This window comes from Asparagus officinalis, chromosome 5 (genome assembly GCF_001876935.1).
Source record: "Asparagus officinalis chromosome 5, Aspof.V1, whole genome shotgun sequence".
NCBI classification, from domain to species: domain Eukaryota; kingdom Viridiplantae; phylum Streptophyta; class Magnoliopsida; order Asparagales; family Asparagaceae; genus Asparagus; species Asparagus officinalis.
The window spans coordinates 109870461-109897908 of NC_033798.1; the positions used below are offsets into that span (position 1 = coordinate 109870461).

General features: G+C 36.2%; 2 protein-coding genes across 2 annotated transcripts; one reads left to right on the forward strand and one right to left on the reverse strand.

Moving 5' to 3' along the window:
• On the forward strand, positions 82 to 7657 carry LOC109840650. Its single transcript, XM_020409377.1, has 2 exons — positions 82 to 560; positions 7265 to 7657. Exons 1-2 carry the CDS (start codon positions 181 to 183, stop codon positions 7368 to 7370), a joined length of 486 nt encoding a protein of 161 aa, XP_020264966.1. The 5' UTR covers positions 82 to 180; the 3' UTR covers positions 7371 to 7657.
• LOC109842355 (ABC transporter C family member 10-like) lies at positions 8332 to 16714 on the reverse strand. Its single transcript, XM_020411243.1, is given in 12 exon segments — positions 8332 to 8947; positions 9400 to 9639; positions 9733 to 9796; positions 10586 to 10891; positions 10972 to 11186; positions 11817 to 11894; positions 11897 to 12041; positions 12142 to 12306; positions 12379 to 12975; positions 13775 to 13861; positions 13950 to 14270; positions 14858 to 16714. Coding segments are annotated over 12 exon segments (4200 nt in total). The 3' UTR covers positions 8332 to 8822.

Below are 27448 nucleotides of genomic sequence, written 5' to 3' on the forward strand. Positions count from 1 at the left end.
GACCCGGTCTCAGAGCTTTCAGGAGGGTGTGATTGTAAAAGTAGAATATTCGAGGTTCTTTTTACAATTTATACCCTCTCCTCTTCTTCAAACCCTTATCCCTTCTCCCTCTTCATCTAAAATCGAAAAAATCAAAATCAAAATTAAAATTGGAAAAAAAAAGAGGAAAATAAAAATAAAATGCCTGCTGCTGTTGCCTCAAAATCTATCACAGCCAGCCTAATCCCTAAATTCTATAATTCTCGTTACCAGAAGTTTTTATCTTATCCGCAAACACTAGCTCCCTTCATCAACAACGAGAAGAAGCGGAGAAAAACCCTAACGCTAGTTTCCTCAAAATTCTCCTCCTCATCTGCGGAGCTCTCAGCTATAGACGAGGAATGGCTGAAGAAGCTCCCAGAGAAGAAGAAGCCCCTCTATTCTCATAGCTTGCCGTGCATAGAGGCATGGCTGAAGAAATTAGGGTTTCGTCAGTCCAAAGAAGATCGAGCTGTATGGTTCGCTGAGATGCCGGAGTGGCATGCTCAGCTCTCCCTCGATGTCACTGATCTCTACATTCGGTAAAGTTTTCATCTATATGCCCTTTTGTTGCGAATGTTTATCAATTTTCTATGATGCAAATTTTGATGCTGAGGGAGTAGTGGTATCGGAGCCTGGTTTAGGGTGCTTAGATCTATTTATTGTATGCTCTGTGGCTACCATCAAAGATGATTCTCCACATTAGAAAATAAATTAGATTATTATTTACCATTTAAAGGCATTGAGCACCATTCATGAGTATAGCACTATTTATAAATACGGTTACTATTTATGAGTATGATTACTGTTTATAAGTACGATTACTGTTCACATAAAAATAGTAGAAGTTGCAACTCATGATAGAAGTAAAGCGGTCAGGGACCGGATCTATCCTACAATGATCTTATCGGCATTCTTGAAGGCCAAAGTTTGTGCTTGGTCCGGGACTGTGAAGTTGATGGGTCAGTGATCAAACTTGCATGGAAATATTGAATCAGTACCATGTCATGATGACGGATCTAGCCAGTACGATTACTACATTCAAGAAACTTAACGACAACTACAGATACTGGGAGATGTGTATGAAGTCCTATTTACAAGGAGAAGACCTCTGGGAGGTCATCGGGGGTGCCGAAACTACAACACATCGAGAAGCTGGCGAAGCACTAAAGAAGTGGAACATCAAAGTCGGTAAAGCTATGTATGTATTGAAGACGACGGTAAAAGAAGTTCTCGTAGACTACATGCGAGATGTTAGAACTCTGAAGGAGGCATGGGAGACACTCGCCACACTCCTCTCGAAAAGGAACGATGCTCGACTTTAGCTCTTTGAGAATCAACTGATGACCTTACAACAGAAGAATCTAACAATCAGTCAGTACTTCAAGCAAGTAAAATCAATATGTTTAGGCATCGCTCAACTAGATCCAGATTCCAATGTGAGGAGAATAATCAATCATGGTTTGATGTCGGAGTATCACGGGCCCGTCGCTGCTACACACGGCTGGCCGACTCAACCAACATTATTAGAGTTAGAGAGTTTGCTCGCTACACAGGAAACCCTAGCCAAATAAATGGCCGACGTTTTAATAAAATGTGAAAGTGAAGCACTCTTCAACAGTAAAGAGAGGGGCAAACCGAGAGGCTCGAGGAAAGAGGAGTATGGAAAGGTTGACTCAAGGAAACAGTCAGGATGGTCGTACACCGACAAAACACAACAGCATGAGGAGCAAGGTGATCGTCGAGCAAGGCAACCTGATGATAGCTGTTACAACTGTGGGAAGAAAAGACACTTCGTCAGAGATTGCCGCTACAAGATAAGACCTGCAGAGGGCAATGCTGCAACATTGCGCAGATGTCAAGATGATAATGAAGAATAGGATGCCTAAGCATCAGTGGCCATCATTGAAGATGTACCAGTTGACGAAGACGATGTTGTTGGTATGACACTAACCTCGATCGTAGAAGAATCTGGGTTCGCATTTGCAACGGTTTCAGATCGAAAAAATCAGCTATAATAAAGATCGGATCATTGATTCTGACTGTTCCAACCACATGACGTGAGACAAGGAGAAACTCGTCAACATGAAGGTGTATAAAGGCGGCCGAGAGATTGTGATAACGAATAATTTATGATTACCTATCACACACATCGGAAATCGGAAAGACTGTGTTTACGTTACGTTACAATCCGAATCGGATACAACTACAAGATGCATATTATGCATCGGTATGAAAAAGAATCTTCTATCTGTTCCCCAATTGACAGCTTTAGGAAACTATATAGTATTTGGGCCACAAAATATAAAAGTCTATTGAAATTTAAAGTCATCAGGAGAACCTATCATGGAGGGACGGAATGTGGAATTTATCTATGTGATGTCAACGGAATCGACATATATAGATAAAGCCAGAAAGAATGAGACGGTTGAGTCATGACATGCTCGGTTTGGTCATGTAAGCTATCACAAGCTCAAGATTATGATGGAAAAGTCAATGCCGAAGGGTCTTCCATACTTGAAGATTCGAGAAGGGACCATATGCGAATGTTGCCAGTATGGTGAAGCGCATCAATTATCACCTCAGGAGTCTTAGTTTAGAGTTGAGGAACCTTTGGAGCTTGTACACTCAGATGTATTCAGTCGAGTGAAGCAAGAATCAATCGGTGGGATGCAGTACATGATCATCTTTATCAATGATTACTCGAGATATGTTTGGTTTTATTTCCTAAAGGAAAAGTCTGAAGCACTTTCCAAATTTAAGCAATTCTGAGAAGAAGTCAAATGAGAACTCCGCAAGAAGATTCATTATCTACGCACAGACAATGGGGGAGAGTTCACATCAAATGAGTTTTATGACTACCTGAAGTAGTAGAATATTCGGCGATAGCTAACGTGCTCAAATACTCCGCAACAAAATGACGTAGCAGAAAGAAAGAATCATCATCTCGTCAAAACTTGCAGAAACATGCTTTATGCTGAGAATGTGACATGATATTTTTGGGCTGAGTGTATGAAGACTCTGCGACGCATGTGATCAATCGGCTACTACAACCAAAATTAGAGTTCATATCACCATTTCAGAAGTTGTGGAATATCAACCCAATCGTAAACCATTTCAGAGTTTTCAGTTGTGTATGTTATAGCTTCGTGCGTGATCACCTTCACAGCAAGTTCGACAAAAAGGCTGTAAGGTGTATTTTTGTGAGGTATGACAGTGAAAGATAACGATGGAGATGTTGTGGTCCCACAAGTGGACCATGTTATATATCAAAGAATGTTATATTTGACGAAGCCTCATCTTAGTGGGCTTCACAAGAGGTTGCGCTATCAGATTCTAAAGATCTGAAATATTGGCTACAAGAAAAGTTAGGGGGAGCGAAGTCAAGGAGAAGGCCTACGTCAGTCAGAGAAGAAAGAATCAAGCTCTTTAACATCCTCAAAGGAGAATCATTTATGGAAGACTGGTGTTTATCAGACAACACGAGAAGAAGTGTGCCCAAGCCAAATAAAGGATATTGACGAAGAACCAGTTGAACAACTTTGAATATCAATAAGATCCAGAAAGCCAAATCTTAAGTATGCTAATGCTGTCATTATGAAAGATGTGAATGAGTCATCTAGCTCTGCTAAAACATACAAAATTGCTGAATGGAGACGAGCAATGGAGGAAGAAATTTAAGCTCTATAGCAGAACCAAACTTGGGAGTTTGTGTCAAAGCCCAAAAATATCAAATATATCTCCTGCAAATTGGTTTACAAGGTCAAGACTTGACTGGATGGGTCGATTGAGATACAAAACACGCTTGGTGGCTTGAGGATTCTCCTAACAGTATGGATTGGATTACGATAAGACATTCAGTCCAGTTATTAAGGTAACAACAGTTCGTATTCTTCTAGCTCTACTAGCCAGTAAGAGTTGAAAGTTTTGGCAGATGGACATAAAGAATGCATTTCTACACGGTGAGGTGGATCGAGAGATTTACATGGAGCAACCTATCGGATTTGAGAGCAAGGAGAAGGAAGATATGTTTGCAAACTAAAGAAACCTCTCTACAGAGTGAAGCAAGCTTCGAGAGCTTGGTATAGCAAGATTGGTGAGTTTTTAATTCAAAATGGATACTCTCTTGCTCCTGCAGATTCTAGTTTATTTGTCAAACAAACTGACAATAGGCTAGCAATCGTGTTGGTCTATGTGGATGACATAATCCTAACTGGAGACAATGAAGCGGAAATCCAAAGAACGAGAACAAATCTCTTGGTCAGGTTTCAAATGAAGGAGTTTGGGGAGCTCAAACATTTCCTCGGATTAGAGGTCAACTAAAGGAAGGATGGAATATTCCTTGGCCAAGAAAATATGTGAAAGACATGTTGCTGAAGTACGGGATGTTCAACTGCAAGTCAATATCAACACTGATGGAGACAAATCTAAGACTATGTGCACATGAAGGAAAAAATTTGAAAGATCCAACTATGTATCGACAACTAGTTGGAAGTTTGATCTATCTAACGATGATAAGATCAGATATTTTATTTGTAGTTGGTGTGATGAGCTGATACATGCAGAAGCCATAGAAGCCTCATTTAGAAGCAATGCGAAGGATCCTAAGATACGTCAAGAGTACAATTAACTATGGTTTTATGTATAAGAAATGAGAAGAATGTAAGGTCTGTGCTATTGTGATGTTGACTATGCTGGAGATTATGACACTCGAAGATCTACTACTAGATACGTGTTTAGTCTCGGTTCAACAGCTATATCTGTTGAATTTAGAGTAGTAGTGGACACTAAGAAATATTTTGTTATTATTTTTTTAGTGGTACAAACATTCAATACTCTCAAATACAAATACTCTCTACTACAAACTACTACTAAATTCTTTTACAACACACAACTATTTCACTTTCTCTTCTTTTTATTTCTCTCATTCTTTCTTTGCTACTAGGATGATCTCAAACAAATATTTAGGGGTTATTTATAACATTGGTTTAAGGGTAGGTAAATACTACTAGTTTTAGGTGATTACTATTAGGGGTGGGTGTTACTGTAGCTAGGTATGTGGGGGTAGATGAGTGAAAATGAAGCTGCTGACTTTTAACAATAGCTTGGTGTAGCAAAATATAGTTAACGGTGTTACTGTTAACTACAGAGGTGAGGTATAGATCAGCAGTGATGGCAACTCAGGAAAGCACGTGGTTTTTTCAGTTAATGAGAGATTTACATTAGTCCACAGACTACTTAGTAGCTTTACATTGCTATAATCAGTCTGCAATACGATTAGCAGATAATCCAGTTTTTTATGCTAGGACGAAGCACATCGAAGTACATCATTACTTTTTATGAGAGAGTTCTTCATGAGGAGATCGTAGTGAAGCCAATTGGAACAAATGAACAAATACCTGATATATTCACCAAATCACTGAGTACTTCAAAGTTTGCAGAATTTTGAAGTTAGTTTGTAATCGTGGACAGAGAAGTCGCTGCTGAGGGTGAGTGTTAAAAGTCAGCAGCTTTATTTTTACTCATTTATCCTTCCACCTACCTAGCTATAGTAATGCCTACCTCTAATAGTAATCACCTAAGCCTAATAGTATTACATATTCCTAAACCAATGTTATAAATAACCCCCTAAATATTTGTTTGAGATCATCCCAGTAGCAAAGAAAGAAAGAGGGGGGGGGGGGGGAAGGAATCAAGAGAGGAAGAGAGAGAGTAGGTGAAATAGTAGTGTGTTGTAAAAGAATTTAGTAGTAGTTTGTAGTGGAGAGAGTATGTATATTTGAGAGTATTGAGTGTTTGTACCACTAAAGAAATAATAACAAAATATTTCTTAGTGTTCATCACTCTTCTAAATTCAACAGAAGTTAATTTTTGTAGGCTACATTTTTTATGAATGTTCACTGTAACGTTGTTCTTTCGGCAAATTAACATCCAGAAAGAACTCTAAATCAGCAAATCAAATAATATTAACTTGCTGACAGAATATAGGGTTACCCGTGAAATACGATTAGGCATTAGCAATCTTAGGGTTACCTGTATAGGTACGCAGACTTTAGGGTCAATCGCATAGTTGCACCATACCTCAGGGTACCTGGTACGAAAATGTAATTAATTCTTCTTCTTTTTTATATCGTTCAAGCTAAATTTAAGATTAAATCAAGGATTCAAATATGACTGGAGTTCTTGAAAATGTTCAGTATTGATTTGTGTCAATTTTTAGCTACAGAACTTCAAAACTTGAATGGAAAGAAAGGCAAGAATTATGAATCTTCAAATAAAGTGTTTTGGGTCGCTTAAGCAAATCTGGATAGACTATAGATGAATTTGATTGTGGAAGCAGATCATCAGCGGTTAGTTCCATTATGAGTGAAACAGGTATTGCTCCCTTTTGGTGGTCATAATATAGCACCGTCCAAGAAAAACAAATGCAACAGAGATGAAACACGCTAAATCTGCGGTAGGAAGACTCGTCAATGTTGTAGTTCGGAGAGAATTGAGGGATAAAATCCCGTGAGAGTAGTTGGTTGGAAGATATGATCCTTTATACTTTGTTTTCCATTTTTCCCGAGGACAATTGGCTCGAATTTATGCTCATATATGGTACTTTGGTATCCTGTTTTGGTGAATATCAACCTTGGGTCTAGCGTAATTGGAATTTTTCCCATCATCACCAACGGGAGGGACAAAAATGCAGAATGGTGCAGCATTTCCAAATCATGATTGAATTAAAAACTCTTCATTATGTTTTAAGAGAGCTACATTCAATGGCTACTTCTATGTCGTGATAAAAATATCTGAGTTCATGTTGTTGATGACACGTAAGGTTGAGCAGTGGATCATCAACCCTAAGGGTGCCTCGGTTGGATGCTACTAAGAACATGAGATCAATCATATCCTTGTACTCATGGAGGGAGAGCCATCAGCTTACAATTTTATGCATTTACAAACCGCTGCAACTATTTTATCTGCATTTGTACAGGATGCAGATAGCATTTAAATGAACTAAATCTTGATTTTGTTGTTGTTTTCTTTGAGATCAGATGTTCAACGTATGATATAATAATGCAATTCATATCTAATTTCATGGAACATTAGTATTTTGTCTCCATTTAAAAATAATGCTATTTAGATCAGTATTTTCCATCTGAAGTATAAAGAATTATGGTGGCTTTTTTATGACGATCTGCATAATTAGGTTTCCAATTTTGAAGCTGAACTGATTTTGTTTGATGGGGCTGATAACCAGGTACCTGAAGAGTGGACCAGGTGACCTTGAGAAGGATGTGGAAAGGAGATTCAGCTATGCATTGAGCAGGGAAGATATTGAAAATGCTATCCTGGGAGGGCCATAAAATTACAAGCATTACGTATGTTACTTTCAGTGGGAGGAAAGATATTGGTTGTTTCTCATCCTTATGCCATGAACAAGGAGCTTTGTTTTGTATATTTCATTCTGTTGAAAAGCTTTTTGTGTATTAGGTTGATTTCAGTTTGCATCTATCAGGAACAAACTTATGATCAAAGCAATCATATAATGGAATGCAAAGTATCGATCTCATGCATTATTGATGATCAAAATTGTTGTATATGTTGAGAGACTAGGTTTACGTCTCAAAAGTTTAAATTGGTTTTTATTTCAGTATAGAGAGTCCAGTTCATGAACTGACTAGCCCACAGTACATTGTGGAGTCCCTTGAAACCCAAGCTCTTTTTCTGGAAAATGGAATTCTTTCCTTTAGCTTCCACTTGCAGGTGCGCATTTTTCCTTTCTAAATTCTTTTTGTACTCGTATGTTCTTCACCACGAAACACTATGGATCAGTCTAAGCAGCTTTCGAACTTTACCGAGATAGAGGCAGACAATGAACATCGATTGATTAGAAATTTACCCTATCAACGCTAAATGACAGAGAATCTCTGTTGTAAAATATGAATCTTCCATTGTACTGCCTTCTGTGTCCCTATTGAAAATGATCGTGAAACATTGACATGCATGGTGTTAAAAAAAAAGACTTTGCATCTAGCCACAATGCCGTAAACAAATTTGGTTGTAGTATTTGTGTAAAGCATTCAGAAGGTTAACTTCATTTTAATGTTTCTTCTGTGACTACTGAAGATGTTTATCAACAGTAAATAGAGATTATCATGTTAAAGTTGTGATGTCCCGAAATGATCCCGTGTTTGTTATATCATTGCACCAAATTTTACCATTGACAAAGCTAACTATCACTAGGATGACTGTAGATGAATTAGTTCTCTACACCCATGGGGAAGGAAAATAATTCAATATAATTCAGGCAAAGCAGAAAACAAGGGAGTGAAAAAAAATAAAGCCAAAGCAGAACAAGCTCCATATGCATGAAGCTAGCTAAGAATAAGTAACAAATGCCAGCACACACTCAAAACAGTGATGGATAAACTCATTAACAAGAAATGTTGTCCAAAGAAAATAGATATACTTCATAACTCCTAAGAAAGTGAATCTACAAGCACAAAGCTGAAGCTAAATTGCTTTCTATTTCCAGTGCATGATGCCTGAGATGCGCTCGGTGTGATTTTTGAACCAGACTAGATATCTCCACTAATTTACTATACCAATTTATAAGATAAGATAGAAGCTGGAGTCCTTCCTGTTGAACTTTTGAAACCCTTACAGGTGTGAGAATATTAACATCAAAACTGGATATATTTTTCTGTTTATAACATAGAATCTGGACTCCTTCCTTTTTAACCTTTGAAATCCCTATCAGTGTGAGAATAGTAATACCAAAACTGGATATATTCTTCTGTTGACAGCTCTTACTGTTATTCAGCGGGTTTGTGAACATCCGAAGCTGCAGTGTGCGACCAATATTCTTTAACAAGTTCTCCAAACAATGATCCCTCTCTTTTCATCAGTTTCATCGGTCTGTCATACTCCACCAATTTCCCTGAAAGAAAAAGGAACAGTCTCTCATAAGATGAAAAACACCAGATTCCCAGTTATTCACTTAGATAGGGAATTGTAGATTATCTGTTTTTATTTCATGCTAGTTTGTAATCTCATTAGCACCCTCATGAAAAATGAGGTTTTCATCCAACAGAGTGGATTAAAAACACAATCAGAAATTCTGTGAAAAGAGATGTTCATGGACAAAACATAGACTAAGAGGAAGCTTCTCTGTCAGAACTCTCATCATAACAGGAAGCTTCTCTGACAGAAGACAAACATAGGTGGCAGTAGTGACCACCTTAAAAGAAAAAGAAATTGAAATTGTAAAACGAGTGTCAAACGTGAAGAAAGGGGATAAAGTTCTTTACGAGGCTACAAAACTTCATGCATGAAATCTGAAAAATGCTACCAAGTATTTGCAGAGAGAAATAAGGGTTTGGAGGTTCTCACCATCACTGATAGCAAGCACCTTTGTGCAGTCCATTACAGTTGGGATCCTATGGGCCACCGTTATTACAGTGCAATCTGCAAATTCTTTTCTTATAGTTTTCTGAAGAATGGCATCTGTTGAATTATCAATTGATGCTGTGGCTTCATCAAGTACTAATATACGATTTCTCCTTAACAGAGCACGCCCCAAGCAAAACAACTGCCTCTGCCCCATACTCCAGTTCAATCCATCTTCAACAACTATAAGATTGTAAGAACAAAATAAAACTTCATAAATGGGTTGATCTAATGCAATTAAAGTACTTTAAATTGGTATACACTCCAGATCCTTACCAGGTGAGTCCAGACCCAGTTCTTTCTCTTGAACAGCTTCTCGAAGTTGACATTTTTCAAGCACCTGAAAGGGGAAAAAAAGATCAAGTCATCAAAGTAGACTATGGAAAGTGTGACAAAAAAGTGAATTTTTTAAGGAGACCAAGAGAAAACTTCATGATCTTCCTTGTTTTAGAATTTATAGAGGTGTGGTTGGTGAAGTGGTGAGGATGGGTCGTGGATATCTGGACTAGCCTTTTTTTTTTTTTTTGGCTCAGCAACCCACCTTGTTGAAAAAAATGGAAAGACAAGTCTCTTGAAGGTCTATAAGCAGGTAAAATAGGATCTTCTGGAGGGCAGAATAGCAAAGAAGATTACAACTTACAAGATATTGAATTCTAGGAAGATTATAGCAATGGGTTGTTACATTTGTTTTTTCACCACAATCTCTCAATTGCCTATTGCTAGTATTGGAGTCGGACAGTGTTACTGTGATAGCCATTCATCTCTTTCCTAAGCCTCCCCAGCAAAACAAATGGGTATTATGATATGAAATGGCTTCTTGTATATCCCTCCACATATTTCTCTAGAAAATGAAAAAAAGGGAAGCAATTTTTTTTGCAACATGAAAGTTAGAAGATGCCCTCATTAAGTAAAGCCTTCAACATACCAAATTCATAGTTGTTTTACATGAATTCATCAAGTTTTACCAAATCCTTCTATTTAGCAAAATCCTAGATGATGGAAAACTAATGAGAAAGCTAGAATGATGCCATTACCACTTTCAGAATAGTAAAGACTTTCTAACAGAACCGTAGATTAGTAATATCTTATACTCTTTGATACCTTTTGCCCCACAATAAGAAAACATTACCTCCCATACTTGCAGATCAGTATGGTGCCCTAAAGGATCCAGATTGTATCTGACGGATCCATGGAAAAGGGTCGGATCTTGAGGTATGATTCCAAAACGAGATCTCAAGTCATGGAGTCCAATTGTGGCAATATTAAGACCATCAATAATTATTTTCCCTCCTGCTGGCTCAACTAGGCGAAACAAAGCACCTATTAGAGTTGTTTTCCCACTTCCAGTCCGACCAACTATCCCAATTTTGTGCCCTCCTTCAAATATGCAACTGATTCCTCGGAGAACAAGGGGAGTATCTGGCCTATACCGGATCTGCTTGATTCAACTCTTGTGAGCATAAGGAAATTATAATCAATATATGAGCATTCTGAATGGACTGAATAAAGTTCTACCTTCAAGTCGCGGAGCTCCACTTTACCAACAGAAGGCCAGTTGGGTGGTGGCCTGTTGCCTCTGATGACCTCTGGGGCCTCACTTGGTACATTCATATACTGATTCAGCCTTTCCACAGAGATGATGTAGTTGGCAAGTGTGCATTGATTTTGGATGGAGAAAACAAGGGACATGTTTAATGAAAAACCATATGACAAGGCCATTCCAACAAATCCTGCATCAAAAGCGTTGTGAATAGTTCATGTCATTAGGGTCCAGATAAACAATGAAACTTGAATTTGCAAAATAATAAAGGGCATCAAGTACATGAATATGTATATACACACATACATGTAATTGTTTCTAGACTTGGTTTCTTAATATGCTCAAATATACACAACAGAAGCATCTAAGTGACTGGCACCAGTCAGTCACCTACAAAGTAAATGCTACCTTTATCCCTTATAAGGATATTTGAAATTCAAATCAGTTAGAACAGCCCAAATTGTTAAATTCACAATATTGTCAACGATAAGTCAAGTACGTGAATGTAAAAAAACATACAATACATATGCATGCCTCGTTAGCAAACTAGATGCATTCCAAATATATTTCTCCATTGTGCAAGCATCCCTGAGACCAACATCTTTACTAGCAGGCACTCGCATAGAAGTTAACGCATGCCCGCACGCGCACACATGCACACCCGCACACCCACCCATGCACACACCATGAAGAGGTTATTACATATCCTTTATGAAAATGCAAGAGTAACCAGGTGAATACAAAACAGAAACACGACATCATAAGGACTAGCACAAAATTTAGATACTGGCTGACACAAAGGAGACTGCAAGAAATGCACCTGAGCTAAAAGTGCCAGGAGGAAGAAGGGCCATAACAAGGGCTGATGTTGAAAGAACAGCGGCACCCATAGTCTCTCCAAATTCTTAGCAAAAAACCGATCCTCTTCCTCAAAAGCTCTGATTGTTACTGCTCCTGCAACAGATTCAGCTAAATGATTTGCCACAAGGGATTTTGTAGTGCCATTGATCCGCATCAACTCCTTTGAAGTAGCTAAATAGTAGGCCTACGTATTTTGAAGAATAGAGAGGAATAGCTACTAATAAGAAGAAGAAACAAAGATCAAAGAAAACACTAACAAGAGAAATTGCAGAGTTGTACATTACCTGCAATCTAATGATAAGGTAAATCATTGGTACAGAAACAAATAGAACTTGCCAGGTAATAATAGCCAATATCCCAAGGTTGCTATACACATTTAAAGTAGCACTGATGCTAAAAATTAAACTAAATGGCACATCAAGGTCGACGATGCTCAGATCTGAGGAGACCTGCAGTAAGAAGATTAAACTAAGGAACATAAATTACTCGAAACTTGTCAAAATTTTAATAGAAATACATACCCGACTTAGTATCCTCCCCAGAGGAGTGGAATCAAAGAATGACATTGGAGCACGGAAGAGTGAATTAAGCAGGTCAGAGAACAAGGATTTTGATGACTGGAGACCTAAAACAACGATGAATAGAGATCTAGATAACAAGAATATGGCTGTACTGCACCCAATTGCCAAGTAGACTGTGATGAGTCGTAGTGTGCTCACATCAGGATTTTGAACATTGGCGGCCATCCATGAGTTTTGGGAGATCTGTCCAGCTATGAATATCACATGAGAAAGAGCTGCTAGAGAAGAATACAAGAAGCCTTTATTTTGATTTAGGTACTGCAGGTATGGCTTTAGACCATTATTCCCTGACTCCCTCTCCTCTTTCTTGATCAATTGATCCTCTGCTGAAGATTGAGTGGTTCTCTGCGGATCAATACTGTGGGTTCGCTTTATCTCCTCTGTAGACACCTCACTTGTTTCATGAGAGACCATCTTTTCAATTCCTTCAGCACAAACAGTGTCTTTATGAGCATGGACCAGTTCCTGGAACTCTTTGCTAGACACTAGGAGTTCCTGATAGGGAGCAGCTCGAAGAATTTCACCATCTGACATCAACTGTAGAAAGAAGTATTCGTTACAGGCAGCATCCTCAGTATAAAAAATCAAATCATTTTTACATTATAACATAGTAAAGGAGTCACTGGTATACAACAGATAGAGGTATCAAGTGGCATACAACAGATAGAGGTATCAAGATCTGATCTTGAATGAGACATGAAATAAATAGTTGGCTGAACTTCTTCTAATCATTGGGAGCTCCTACAAGTAAAACTGATTCTCTTTGCATTTTCTACTCATAAACTGATAGTCTACATGGCCACTCTTATTGAAATCTATCTATCAGAATTTCACTCTAATTGTTATGAATCGTCTGAGTTAAATTTAATTTTGACGACCAACAAGATACACCATTAGTAACCAAATATATATGCTTCAAAAATCAAGCTTAACATGATTAAGCTGCATATAAAATCACAATTTTAAGCATAGATCATGATTTCAAACATGGTTTGTCTATGACTTGAATTGTTTTTAGCAGATTCTAACACAAGATATTCATGAACAGACCACTCAGTTGAACATCCCTCAATGGGATCATAATATAATGTCCCCATCAATGAGTTAGACAGTGCCAACTCAGACTGGTAGCAGTTGATTATAAATATATCGCCCAATTCTAAATGGGTGGTTTGATTACATGCGGAAATGTAAATATGGTTAAGTAGGTTAAATAACTTATACAGAAACCACAGTTCATATAGTTTGATAGACTATAGAACATTTGCAATAAGCTAGAGATAAACATGAAAAGCAAGCAGGAAGAACAGAAAATGGACAGTGTTAAGCTGCTAACCAGAATTGAATCAAATGCTGGAAGAAAATCCACTTGATGGGTGACTAGTAGCACTGTCTTTTCGGAAAGAGCTCCCATTACATATTCCTGTGTTCACAACATAAGTGAACTCATTGTATAGATAAGATGCATGGAAAATTGTGAAAAATAAGGCGTAGAGAATTAAAGCCATTACATTGAATAAGCTGGTTGCAGTATGAGCATCAACAGCACTAAAAGGATCATCTAGAAGATACATATCGGCATCTTGATACAATGCACGAGCAAGTTGGATGCGCTGCTTCTGTCCACCACTGAGATTTACCCCTCTTTCTCCTATTTCAGTAAGATCTCCAAATGGTAGCATCTCAAGGTCCTTTACTAATGAACACTTATCTAGGGTTTCTCGGTACCTTTGGGTATCCATTATAGATCCAAATAGAATATTCTCTTGCACGGTACCAGTCTGGATCCATGCATTTTGAGATACATATGCAAGCTTTCCAAAAACTTGAATCTGCGATTGAAAATTAAGGAATCTTGTTAGTAGTAAATACTTGGCATGATATTTGGAGATTGTAGGAGAAAGATGCACACAGTTGATAAAATTAGTGAATTATACCACAGTATAATCTTAATCATAGTAATATGTGAAAAGACAAATTGATTTTCTATCAAGGATTAGAGAAATGTTTGACTGAAAGGGGGTAGTATAAGGATGCAGTCAGTTGCTTTCGTTCATTGACCATGATTGGTTGTACCTCTTCAATCTCAATGCTACAAACTTCTAAGTCCAAAAATTTCTTCATGACTGTTTGCTTAAAAAAGACCGGGGTAGTACAAGGAAATAGTGCCATAATTTAAAGAGCTAAATATAAGCCATCTAACCCTGGTCTCAATATCTTCTAACTTCTCCAAAACGATGACAATGATAATAATAAGTTAACTGTGCAAAGTGTAGAATCGTCTTTCTGGAGTAAGTATCTTAACTTATTCATTTAATTTTTTTTAAAGAAAAGAACCCTAGCATATTATGTTTGACTTTCATGCATAAGCATATTCTAAGAGCTCACCAAACTTAAGAAAAGAATGAGAAGGACTTACTGTGCCTTCTGTACTTGGGATCTCCCCGAGGATTGCAGCCAAAAGAGTAGACTTCCCTGAACCAACTTCTCCACATATGGCCACCTTCTTCCCAGATTTCAGTTCCAAGCTTATATTCTTCAGTGTTGGCTTTGACGGATTCCCTTCCCATGAAAAGTTTGCTGACTTAATCATGAGTGGGTGCTCAATGTTCATAGTGGTCTTACCTCTGATAATCCCAGTATGCAGCTCAGCAGCATCAAGAAACCTGACTATTCTACCGAATGCAACCTTTGCTTGAATAAAGGCTCCAATAACATCAGGGATCGATCTAACAGGATCTTGTACAAGACGTAATGTTGCTACAAATGTGAAGACATTGCTAGGATAAAGAGGGATCTCAAGAAGATAGCAAGTCAAGAAGGTGGCAGCCGAAACCAAGACAGGGGACGACCAGAAAAGGAAGCTGTTGTAGGCTCGTTGCATTTGAAACGCTGAAAGCCAAGTACATTCTTCTCCCCTCAACCCTTCTATCACTTTCCTGAAATGATTTTCCCAAGCATAAAGCTTTAGCACCTTCATATTTACCAGAGCTTCTGACATAGCCTTCAGCCTCATATCCTGAGCTTCCATAAGCCTTGTCTGGAACTTATGTTGTAGTTTTGCCACAGGAGCATTGCAGAGCACCGTTGCTATAATAACCACCATGGATGAGATTGTTGCTAGGCCAACAGCATGATAGAGAATTACCAAAGCAATTCCAAGTTGGAGGATTATAGTCCAAGTTTGGTGAAACCAAACAGGGAACTCTCCAATCCTATAAGCATCAACAGTCACATAGTTCATGATCTCTCCAGAAGAATGGATCAATTTAGCAGAGCTCGACAACCTCAGTTGCTTCTGATACACAGCAGCTGATAGTAAGGACCGGATTTGAAGGCCTAGAGTCCTTGTCCTGAAATACCACTGCCTTTGAGACAATGACTCAAGAAACTTCACCAAGAACATCCCCAGTGCCAGCACATAACCTTCATTTTTAAAAGTCCCCAACCCTACCGAGACTTTAATGAATGCATTTAAAAGCATCGGTCCTGCAGAAAGGGTTAGTACTTTAAGCAATGCGAATAACCCAGAAACTAGAATTTCTTTTCTATGGCAATCAACTATTGTCCAGAAGAAGGATGGTGAAGTGATCAGATCATCCCTGCTTTGTCGGTCGATTCTCTCAAGAAATAAAGAGTAACGGCTTTCTGCTCGGTCAGTTGCACCCATCCGAGGAATATCCTTTTCATCAAGTGCCTTCTGATACCCTTTCTTCATCAAAGTGTTCAACCACCAAAATGACATTCGACTCAAGAATCCAGCATTCGCATAAGGAGTCACAAATCCGTCCAAATCATCTGGGCTGGTGATGGAATCACCAGTCAAAGGCACATAGAAAGAATGGTCGTTGCTTTCAGAATCCTCTTTAGCTCCTTTAAAGGCACAAAGAAGCAACAGAACAGCTCCAGGCAGTGATAAAACGTCTAGAATGATTCTAATTGAGGTTTTCTTTTCTATGAGAAGAGCTAAGACTGACGAAATGCAAAGGAATCCAGCACAGATACTAGCCAGCCCTGACCAGATCCTAATGAAGGCTTCGCCTACTTGTTTGGTTCTGATGCATACAACCAACCCCATGACCACCCAAGTCAAGCTCTGAGATAGCACCACCAACCACCAATGGAGAGGGAAAAGATCCTCCCCTCTCCTAAACTTCTCTTCCAACAGCCATAAACCAAGAGCAAGATAAGACAACCCTAAACAGATATTGAAGATTGCAGAAAATATTTGCAAGGGTGACATGGATCACAGTTGATGACAACTTGCGCACCACATTAATAAAGAAGGTTAAAAAGAGAAGAAAATTGATGGAGATGATGATGAAGTGGCTTGTGCAAGAATTGGAATAGAGGAACCCTCCAAAGTCACACTCATCTCCACCATAGTAGGAACAAATGGATCCTCCACAGAAAGCCATACGAGCACCTAGTTAAGATTCAAAAAATTTCAATAAAGACGTAAGAGTTAAAAAAAACGTCACAAGTCTTGAGATCAAGCTTACGTGTGAGTACATCCATTTTGTAGAAATGCAACGTCTCTCGGTTATCGAGTGTTGTCTAGTTTTAATAACTCAATCGATCAAATTCCTCTACTTTCTAAGACAGTTTAAACAAACAAGTTAAACAAACATATCATGAGAGACTATAACAAAGAAATCTGCACAAATCTCATAAATATTGACAAAAAATAGTGTATACCATTAACACCTTTATACTTTCCTAAAACAGTTGAACAATGTCATGGTTTTGTAGCTAGTACTAAGTTGGGAGACCTGAAATATTTACAACACCACAGAGGTCTCAGTTAGTGAGAAAAAAAAAAGAGTTGAATAAGGACCATCTACAAAGATATGACATAGTATACATGGCTAATTATCTGCGCTTTCATCACATTTAGCAAAGAAAGTTAACATCCTAAGTTTCACAAAAAAATGCATATCGAAAAAAATGCATATCGCATCTAACAAAATCAGGGTAATTCACCTTCCACGTCCATTATATCAATGAGTAGAAGCGAAATAATCTAAAAGAAATCTGCACTGATTTGGTGTGAACAATGAAACATAAACAATTAAAATACGACTTTTTTCATTATGTTACAATTCATAAATTAAGCAAACATTTTATAAGAGAAAACGGACCTCAGAGAAATATGAACGCATAATATAATATTGATAAAAAGAGGGTTAATTTGTCACCATTAACACCATAATATTTTCTGAAAACATGGTCGATAACTTGTGATCTTGGAGCCGATTTTATATTCGAAAACCTGAAATCGGAGATCTCAAGTAATACAGCTTCAAAAGAAGTAGGACGGGTAAACTGAACCAAATAATATCTTATAAAACATGTCAAAAAAAGTTTATCTACATTGTTTCATAAATTGAGCAACAAACGCGAACATAGCAAGATCACATTCCATTATACCAATGATTCTAGTTCATCTAAGAGAAATATGCACTGACATTATGTTCACATGACCGAAAATTATCGCAATTACACATCAATATTTAGAGAAAAAGTGAACACTGATACAATGACTCTTGATCACGAAAGAAGTCCTAAATAATGTTTCAAAAGATGCTAAATTTTGTAATTAAACAGGCTAAAACCGCATATTATTAAAAATAAATCTGAAATTACAAAAACAAAAAAAAAAAAGTAAGACTCACCTAGAAATTCGAAGTAGTGATTTTGGAGTGAAAGTAGGGTTTCTTGAAATAAGAAGAGCTCCGTAAGTTCCCAGGAAGCAACTGGGAAATGAAATGGGACGAAGAGGAGAAGAAGAATAAGTATAAGGGGGAGGACAAGAAATGCGCGAAAACTGAGATCCTCGTGCGCGGTAATTCTAACGGCGAGCACGGGCGGTGACTGTATCCCTCTCATCTTCTTCTTCTTTCGAAAGAAGCAGGACAACAGGAGAGGGGGCGCGGTAAGCTCACCGCTGATATAGGGGCTAGCTTTGGCTGGCTGTTCAGTACCGGCATTCCAGCATGAGCGTTTTGTCGGAAAAAATTGGAAGAGGACAGAGGAAGCGGGTCGGGCGCAGATAAAGGCCCATTAGGCTAGGTTTTAATTTTAATTTTTAAGGCCCGTTTGATTGTCCAAGAAAAAAAAAGTAGGAAACCGTGTGTTTTTCTGCTTTAGGGTGTGTTTGGATTTCAATGGGATTAAGGGAAGTTAAGAGAATTATGTGAGAGAATGGAATGGAAGGGAAATGAGTTCCCTTCTCCTTGGTTACACCCCAATTTGGGGTTAACAAATTTTATACTATTACGGGATGAACAAAGGGGAACTAGAGTAAATAATTTCACCTCCTAAATATTCTCAAACAAAGTGAATGGTTCTCCTAACTTCCCTTCACCCTTATTCCCCTCAATCCAAACAAGCCCTTAAGTTTGGTTTTTAGGGACGATGGTTCGGAAAATATAGGTATTTTATTTATAGCAGAAACCGTTCGACTTGTATCGGGATAGTTTTGCTATGATTCATATTCTTCACTTTCGGACACCTATTTCAGAGGGTTTTTCCAATTTCTTATATACATGCTATCTAAGATTACGCGCTCTGATCGGATCAAGAAAGTTTAAATGGATACTTGTGATTTATTCTGAATGTACGAATGTTCATCTCTCCTTGAATTACACTCATTTACACTCTTTACTCTTTTGTTGGGGGACTGATTGTCGGCTTCTGGGGTTCTTTTTCAGTTTTTTTAATGAAAAATTTCCTAGGAGTTAGATGGATGTTTAATAGAAATTGAAAACCAAATAACCCTTAAAAAAAGTAAAACGGTTAGATACCGGCTTCGATTTTCTATTTAAATTCAATGTGGAACTACACTTCTCACTAAAAAAGAAACGGTTGTAATCTTGTTGTTATATCTACATACATCACATATTATAAGTAAGAATCAAACATGAAATGTAAGAGTAAATAAATAGAGAAGAGAAAAGATAGGGAGAAAGTGATCATCTCATTTTATTCATCTTCTATTTCTCCATACATTTTGTCTTCCATGGCTTACATTATATAGATGTGGAAGAGAATACTAAAAGTCACAAGTAGGTGAAGAAACTTCTTCTATTAATGTCCACATTCATTTCATTTATATTTACAACACTCCCTCATGGACATTACTACATGATGTCAATGCCTCGTTAAAAACCTCGCCAGAAAAAGCCCAGTGGGAAAAACTAGTCGAGGAAAAGAGTACATGACATACATACATTATTTTTGTTACATCAGTTGTCTCGTTAAAAACCTTTCGCTAAGAAAAACCATGTAGGACAAAAACTTAGCAAAGGAAAAAAGAGTACAACTTTAGATCTTCGGGATCCAAACTTATGTTGAATTAGCTGCCTCGTTAAAAACCTTTGGCTAAGAAAACCCAGTGGGACAAAAACTTAGCTAAGGAAAAAAGAGTACATCCACCGCCTTCGAGGTTTGATCTTCAGGATTAATCTAAAAAATAATTCGCTCCCCCTTAAGACAACAAACATTCAAGTCTATGCATACCGTGGTGGTCAAACATGATACCATAAAATTAAAAGTTGATGTATTAAGGGATTTGATGATCAAATCGTCTAGATTGTCACTACTTAAAGCGAACTTATCTATGTTAATTTCATTGTTATTTTCGAGCGCAAGTAAATAAAAATTTTCCACATCTCATTTATGCAACACAAGTTACATTGTCCTTAGAAAAGACAGCGGGGGTAATATCCTCGTTTAATATGCCACACAATCATCGAGTGTTTTATCAGCGATTTGAACCTTACACGTTTGCATGGGGCACGTATAGAGGAACAATCTCTGAGTGGTTTCAACTAGTAAACGTTGTCTGCTTAATAGACCTCCAAGAAATAACAGTACCACTGCAGAGAAAAACATAACCAGAGATTTGGCAATATGGGGATCAGTCATATAACCAACATCAGAATAACCCACCAATGTCATGTTTTGATTTCTTTTATAGAATAAACAAAGATCTCTTAAAGATAACAGAGGATATATTTAACATTATTTCAATATCTCCTTTCAGGAGATGCACTAATTCTTGCTAGCATGTGTAACACAAATGCAATATCAGGCATGGTGCAATTTGTAAGATAAATAAGTGCTTCAATAGCGCGCTCAAATACGTGACTTCGGGTCCTAAAATATCTTTCTTTAGGTTTGTATGGGTCTTTATCCACTTCAAGGGATTTAACAACAATTGGTGTGCTAAGTGCATGGGATTTATTCATTTAAAATCTCTCCATGACCTTCTTCAAGTAGGTTGACTGGTATACCAATATTTCTTTAGGAACATGTTCGATCTGCAGGTCGAGATACTTGGTTTTTCCTAAGTTTTTTCATTTCAAAGTTCGTCTTTAGGCATGAGCTAGCTTCTGTAAGCTCCTTGTGCGTTCCAATAACATTTATATCATCAATATAGACTGAGATAATACAGAAGTTATTTTCAAATTTCTCTATAAACACACAAGGGCAGACATCATTATTTGCATATCTCCTCTTCAGGAGGAACTCACTCAGTCGGTTATACCATATTCTACCCGACTGTTTCAAGTCGTATAACGACCTTTGCAATTTAATGTTATACATGTCGTGATTCGCGTTTTCTCTCAATTCAGGAATTTTAAGTTCATCGGGGACTTTTATATAAAAATATTAGCGTCTAATGACACATATAAAAATATGGTCATGACGTACATATACTGCATATATAAATTCATAGTTTCTGCCATAGGTATTAACTTGCGGAACGTAATACAATCACTAATAGGAGAATATTTTGCATCTAAATCGATGTCGGGTCTCTGCGTGAACCCATTGAGCTATGAATCTCGCTTTATATCTCACCACCTCTAAATCGATGTCGGGTCTCTGCGTGAACCCATTGAGCTATGAATCTCGCTTTATATCTCACCACCTTGCAGTTCTTATTTATTTTTCTTACGAAGACCTATTTATATCCTGCAGGGATATATGGACTACAGGTTCAAAATACTTTAGCGAGTTCAGCTCAGCCTCAATTTCACTTTCCATCTCACCTAGTCCGAGTGCTTCAATCACTCTGCTATCGACTTAGGTTCTGGATCCACATTATTTTCGGAGATAGTAAGAGCAACTATAGAGACAACTATGTTGTCGATAACTTTTATATTTCTATTATATATTTCTCCTTTTTCACAAATTCGTGACAACTTTAATTCTTATTTTATGTCAACCAAATCCTCGTCATTTCTCTAAACAATTGGATTTGGCTGTTCCTTATCTCCAATATTATGATTATCAAGTGCACGTGCAATTTACTGAAGATTTCGTCTTCAGGACAAGCCTACGCCGGAGGTTATAGGAGTGATTGTCTTTCTATATTAGATTTGGTGTGCTGCGGACTTGTATCTTTTTTTCACTAACAAGTTTCCTATGTTTCTGGTGCAGTACGCTTCTGGCATACCAAATCATCAATGATATACTCAACATGAATATGGGGCTTAGTCACTCTTTTCTTAGTCAATGATATACTCAACATGAATATGGGGCTTAGTCACTCTTTTCTTAGCAGATTATCATGTGAACTTCTAGTTCAGTTTGACTAGTATCACTCTTTTCTTAGCAGATTATCATGTGAACTTCTAGTTCAGTTTGACTAGTACGTGGATATAAATATTGAAGATCTCTTCATTTTGTGAAATTTCTTGACATTATTTTGTATTTTGGGCACTAATCTTCCCTAATGTCGAGAATTGATCTTCAATAAAAAAAATGCAGCCGACGTACCAAATTATAAATTGATCCCCTAACATGGGTCATAGGTACTAAACTATTGACGGGGTTTCATAAATAATGTATGTACCTTCACCGAGGTCCCATAGAGGTACGCTATGGTGGTGATATAGAAACATGGACTGGAAATAAAAAATACGCAGATGGAAAATATTTCGCTTCTTCACCACGTAATAGATAAAGGGGGAAATTTTTGATATGCAGTTGGTTGGATTTGGTTTGAATGCCCCCATTTAATTTAAGAAAATCCGACAAATCACATTTTGCCCAGGATGACCCAATCGCTCATGTTAAAATTTAAAAGAATTTGGGTCCCTAAATCTCAAACTCATCGCAACATGGTGTATTTTAGGTCAGACAAATTCTAAAGTATATACATATGAATAAAAACCACATAGGTTTACAAGAGTTTAAAGCAAACTCAAGATAAATTAAAATTGTCTGATAAATGTATATAATCCAAATATAGAAAAACCAAATAGTTTACCTTGACCACCTCGATAAGATCTACTACCTCCCCCTTGTCCAAGCTTATGAATATTAGTTTGAATTATGACATGTGCTTCAGGCACTACGACTGAACCAATTTAAACTTACATTATGGTTTCTCACAACAACTGGTTGTGTTTTTAATAACTACTAACGCAAGGATTAGTTCATAATGCTTAATACAATTTTTAGTTGTACTATTGTAAGAGTACAAGGTTACTTGTTGAATTGTATTCAGTCGAGGGTTTAAAATCCAAAAATGACTACAGGATAAGATCTCCTACTATGTTCATAGCCTCCCCCTTGTCCACGCGTATAAGTAATTTTCTGAATTGTAGCATGTGCTCCAAACACAACTCGTAAGCCAACTAGTCTAACATTGTGATTTCTCATCAATAATTTGTTGTGATTCTCTACAACTCCAAATGTAGATATCAAAGCAGAATGCTTGGCATAAATTTTGGCCATGTACTACTACTGGAGTACAATACTACTTGCATGGAGTGGGGAAAAATCTTTTCGATCAATTCTGCGAGCTTCACCAGCTAGACAATATGGCACATGGTTGAATCATATTTAGTCATGTATTTAAAATCCAAAAAGTTCTAATTCAGTATGCCAGTTACGTTTGAGGGAAGATCATTGGCTTCCATAGATCAAAGCGATCCTTCAGGGATTGCCCATAAAAGTGAATACTTTTTCAGTGAGGCATTAATTTTTCACGTCTTAATTGATAGAGAGAAAATTTAAAGTGTTTGCCTTCCGGGCAAAGATACTTAAAGAATCAAGAGATATAATCGTGCAAAAATCACAAAGGTGTCAGTAAAAATGAACGTTCGAGACCAAAGACAAGTAATAATTACCATCATATATCACGGTGAGCTAATCATGGGGACGAAAGATTAGTGCATGAGAAATTAAAAATATTCACATTTTAATAAAATCACACATAATCACCAAAATCATCAAGCTCCTTTTTTTAAAGATCTTCATAAAGGTTATCTTTCAAATGTTTGCTTCTGGCAAACCAGTCTGATATTAAAATTCACACAAAATTTTTAATGCTCGGACGATCAATGACCATCACAAACTCAAACAAGTAGAAATTAAACAAATGCATAACTAGTTTGTGCTATCATTTCTTCTAAACTCAATGTTGCCATATTCAAAACACCAACAAGGCAATTTTGGATAGAAACTAATATTGCATAATTTCAGTGGAGAAGAAGAATCAGTGCAATTAGCAATAAAAAAAATGCACCACTTATGGACGCCAACATGAGCTTTAAAACCCACAACTTAATTTCAAGTTTCATGATGCTTAGATTTTACTTCAAGCAAGCAAATTGAATATTTAAAGCAAAAGCATCAAATATATGTAGTACTTATAAGTAGTACTTATAAGATTCAAAGATGAAAGTTCCAAATAAAGCTTCAAATTGAAATATATAATTAATCTAATTTGCATCTTCAGTAGTGCATGCAATGGATGAACTTATAAGTAGTACTTAGTAAATATAATTGGATAATTGAGTTCACAACAGGAGTCATTTAATCGATCACGCAAAGCATAAAAAGTGGAAATATAAGCTTTTGCATCCACAATTAAATATCTGATGGACCAAAAAGAAATTGGAATGCACAGATGCAAAGCTAAGCCATAGAATAGCAAAAGCGGAAAGGTTAATGCTTCTAAGATTCCATGCGGCTGACAAATTGAAAATTCTCAAACTTAAATAGCAAACATTTCGATCTCCTTTACAAATGCATTCATCAATCCTTCTATCTCAGTAAATGCATTACCATGTGCAAAATCCATATTCTTTCAGAATATCCATATTTGTAAACAAGTTCCCAAGACTAAGGTCAAACTATAGATAAGAAACTTAACTAAAACTAACAATATCCAATGAAATTTGCCAGCAGCTCTTACTGGGGATAAATAAAAAAAATATTTGCTATTAATTCGACGGAAAGCTTGATACTATGTAAATAGACAAAGGCCGAATGTATTATTACCTTGTAGAAGATGTTTACCTAAAAATCTATTACTACGAACCGATGATCACGAACCGGCTAGAGCCACTCGTGCTGATAACATGTTGTAATCTTGTTGTTATATCTACATACATCACATATCATAAGTAAGAATCAAACATGAAATGTAAGAGTAAATAAATAGAGAAGAGAAGAGATAGGGAGAAAGTGATCATCTCATTTTATTCATCTTCTATTTCTCTATACATTTTGTCTTCCATGGCTTACATTATATAGATGTGGAAGAGAATACTAAAAGTCACAAGTAGGTGAAGGGACTTCTTCTAGTAATGTCCACATTCATTTCATTTATACTAGGTGGAATGCACGTGCAATGCACGTGGTCAAATATTATAATTGTTGATTTTTAGTTTATATATTTATTGTAGCATAGTTGCAAAAAAGTTTATGATTATCATATTATATTAAAAAGTTTTCAGATCTTTTAATATATAAAATCTTGTTTGTTTCAACACTTTACCTTCTACATAATTAGTGAGTTTAAAATCTTAAAATATTAATGATCTAAGAGCAATTTAATAATTTAGAATTCTAATTTTAAAATATTAATTATGTAAGCATCAATACCTAAAAAACTATTATTATTAATGAAAAATTAAATCTTGAATTCATCAACATAAAATGGTAGATTTTATCTGGTCATAGAGGATTTTGTTTAATTATAAAGAACTCGCTCGCACTTATTGTCTACTTCCATTTTTTATTATCTGGTGACCAAGTATTATAGATATTCAAAAACTTTTTTCTAGATTTTTAAAGTTAGAATGTGCATATGCAATCAAGAAAGAAAATATAAATCATGTGATCAATTTCAAAATCTGATATTATAATCTTCCTACATCTTCTTAATTAATTAATTAAATTTTTAAAATGATTATTCTCTAATTTTAGAAAACTATAAAATATAATCTAAGAATGATTTAAACATATTTTGTACATATATGGATTGTATTTTAACAAAATAATTTAGATATATCCAATATTGAATAATATCCAAAATTTTAGGTTAAAGAGTTAAAAGAATCTAATAAAAATAATATCCAAAATATATGCTTAATAAAGGTGAGACATATAAAATGAACAACTTATTTTATTTTATTAAATAATTTATTATAAATCATAAAAGATAAGGAGAACCATAAGGATCACATAGTAATCCCAAAATAAATATTAAATTTCTCTTTGCGAATTTTATAGCAAAAGATTTTCAAAGATACTGATAGCCTTGCTATAAAATTCACACTTATAAGATTGATGTTGCATGTGTCTTAAATTGTGCTTCGTTTAAGGGTTAATTTAAGAAAACTTCCCCTCAGCTATGGGGAAAATGTTAAATAATCCCCCTCCTTTCCCTCCAACTGCTTGAAATGAGTAAATCTTTGTTCGTCAAATTTAGGGTATGTAGTTAATCTATCTTAACTTTAAATTTTTGATTAGACCCTATGAATTTTTATCAATTAACCCCTTAAAACAAATATCGTTGAGTTAAATTCATTATGTGATAAATACTTGACTTGAAAAGATCAAAATATCCCTCAACCATAAAAGAATTAGCTTGGTTTTTGCTAGAAGAAAGAAAAATGAAGATTTAGAGGCAAAAAACGGTCAAATGCTCGTAATCCTTTTATTATCGATTTGAGAGTTTCTTTTACTAAAATGGCATTCTTCAACAGGGCATTTTGACAAAAACACATATTAAAGTCTTTTACATTAATGGGGTTTGTTAAGAGATGTGTAAAAGAGCAGGAGAGGTTTTACAAGACACGCTAAGTCGAATGGTGTTTTCTAAAATTGCATCAAAGTTGAGAGGGGTTATCTACAACACCTCTATAGTTAGGGGTCTCTGTCAAATTAAATTAGTTGAGTAGTTTTTTTGAGATATTCCCCATAGTTGAGAGAGTTTTCAAAAACTTAACTATTCTTTTAAATTTAGCTTATTTACATATTTGTCCTCACTTGTTTTACAATTCATTATTAGTCCCTAAATTATAAGAAATTTCAAAATTTTAAGTGAATAATGTAGAATTATTAGAGATTTAACATCAAGAAAATGATATCTAAATTACCTTTTAAAATTTTAAGGGAATAATGTAGAATTATTAGAGATTTAAAATCAATAAAATGATATCTAAATTACCTTTAAATATTGCTCTTATAGGCAATATATGAAATATCGGCTGATATATCGCTATATCGATTGATATAGAAGGTTAAATACCTTATCTTGATAATATTTATGGTTTTATATTCTTTTATTTTATCTTGATCAATATATTGTTTTGTATATTGACTATTATCGAAAATTTTGTCTAGTATAACAAAATCGAGTCATTTTTAACTTCATTGTGGGCTTGGTATTAGGTCGTGCTTGGAAACCAAAACTAAAGCACAAGTCACAAAAAAGTCACATTCATTGTGGGCTTGGTATTAGGTCGTGCTTGGAAACCAAAACTAAAGCACAAGTCACAAAAAAGTCACAATTCATATCCTAAATCTCTCCACTCTCACTTGGAAACCAAAACTAAAGCACAAGTCACAAAAAAGTCACAATTCATATCCTAAATCTCTCCACTCTCAACTCTCCCAAATATTAAGCATATATCTTGACAAAAATTCTTATGTTGAAAATTCATCAATATCTGAGATTATAGATTAATGTTATATTATT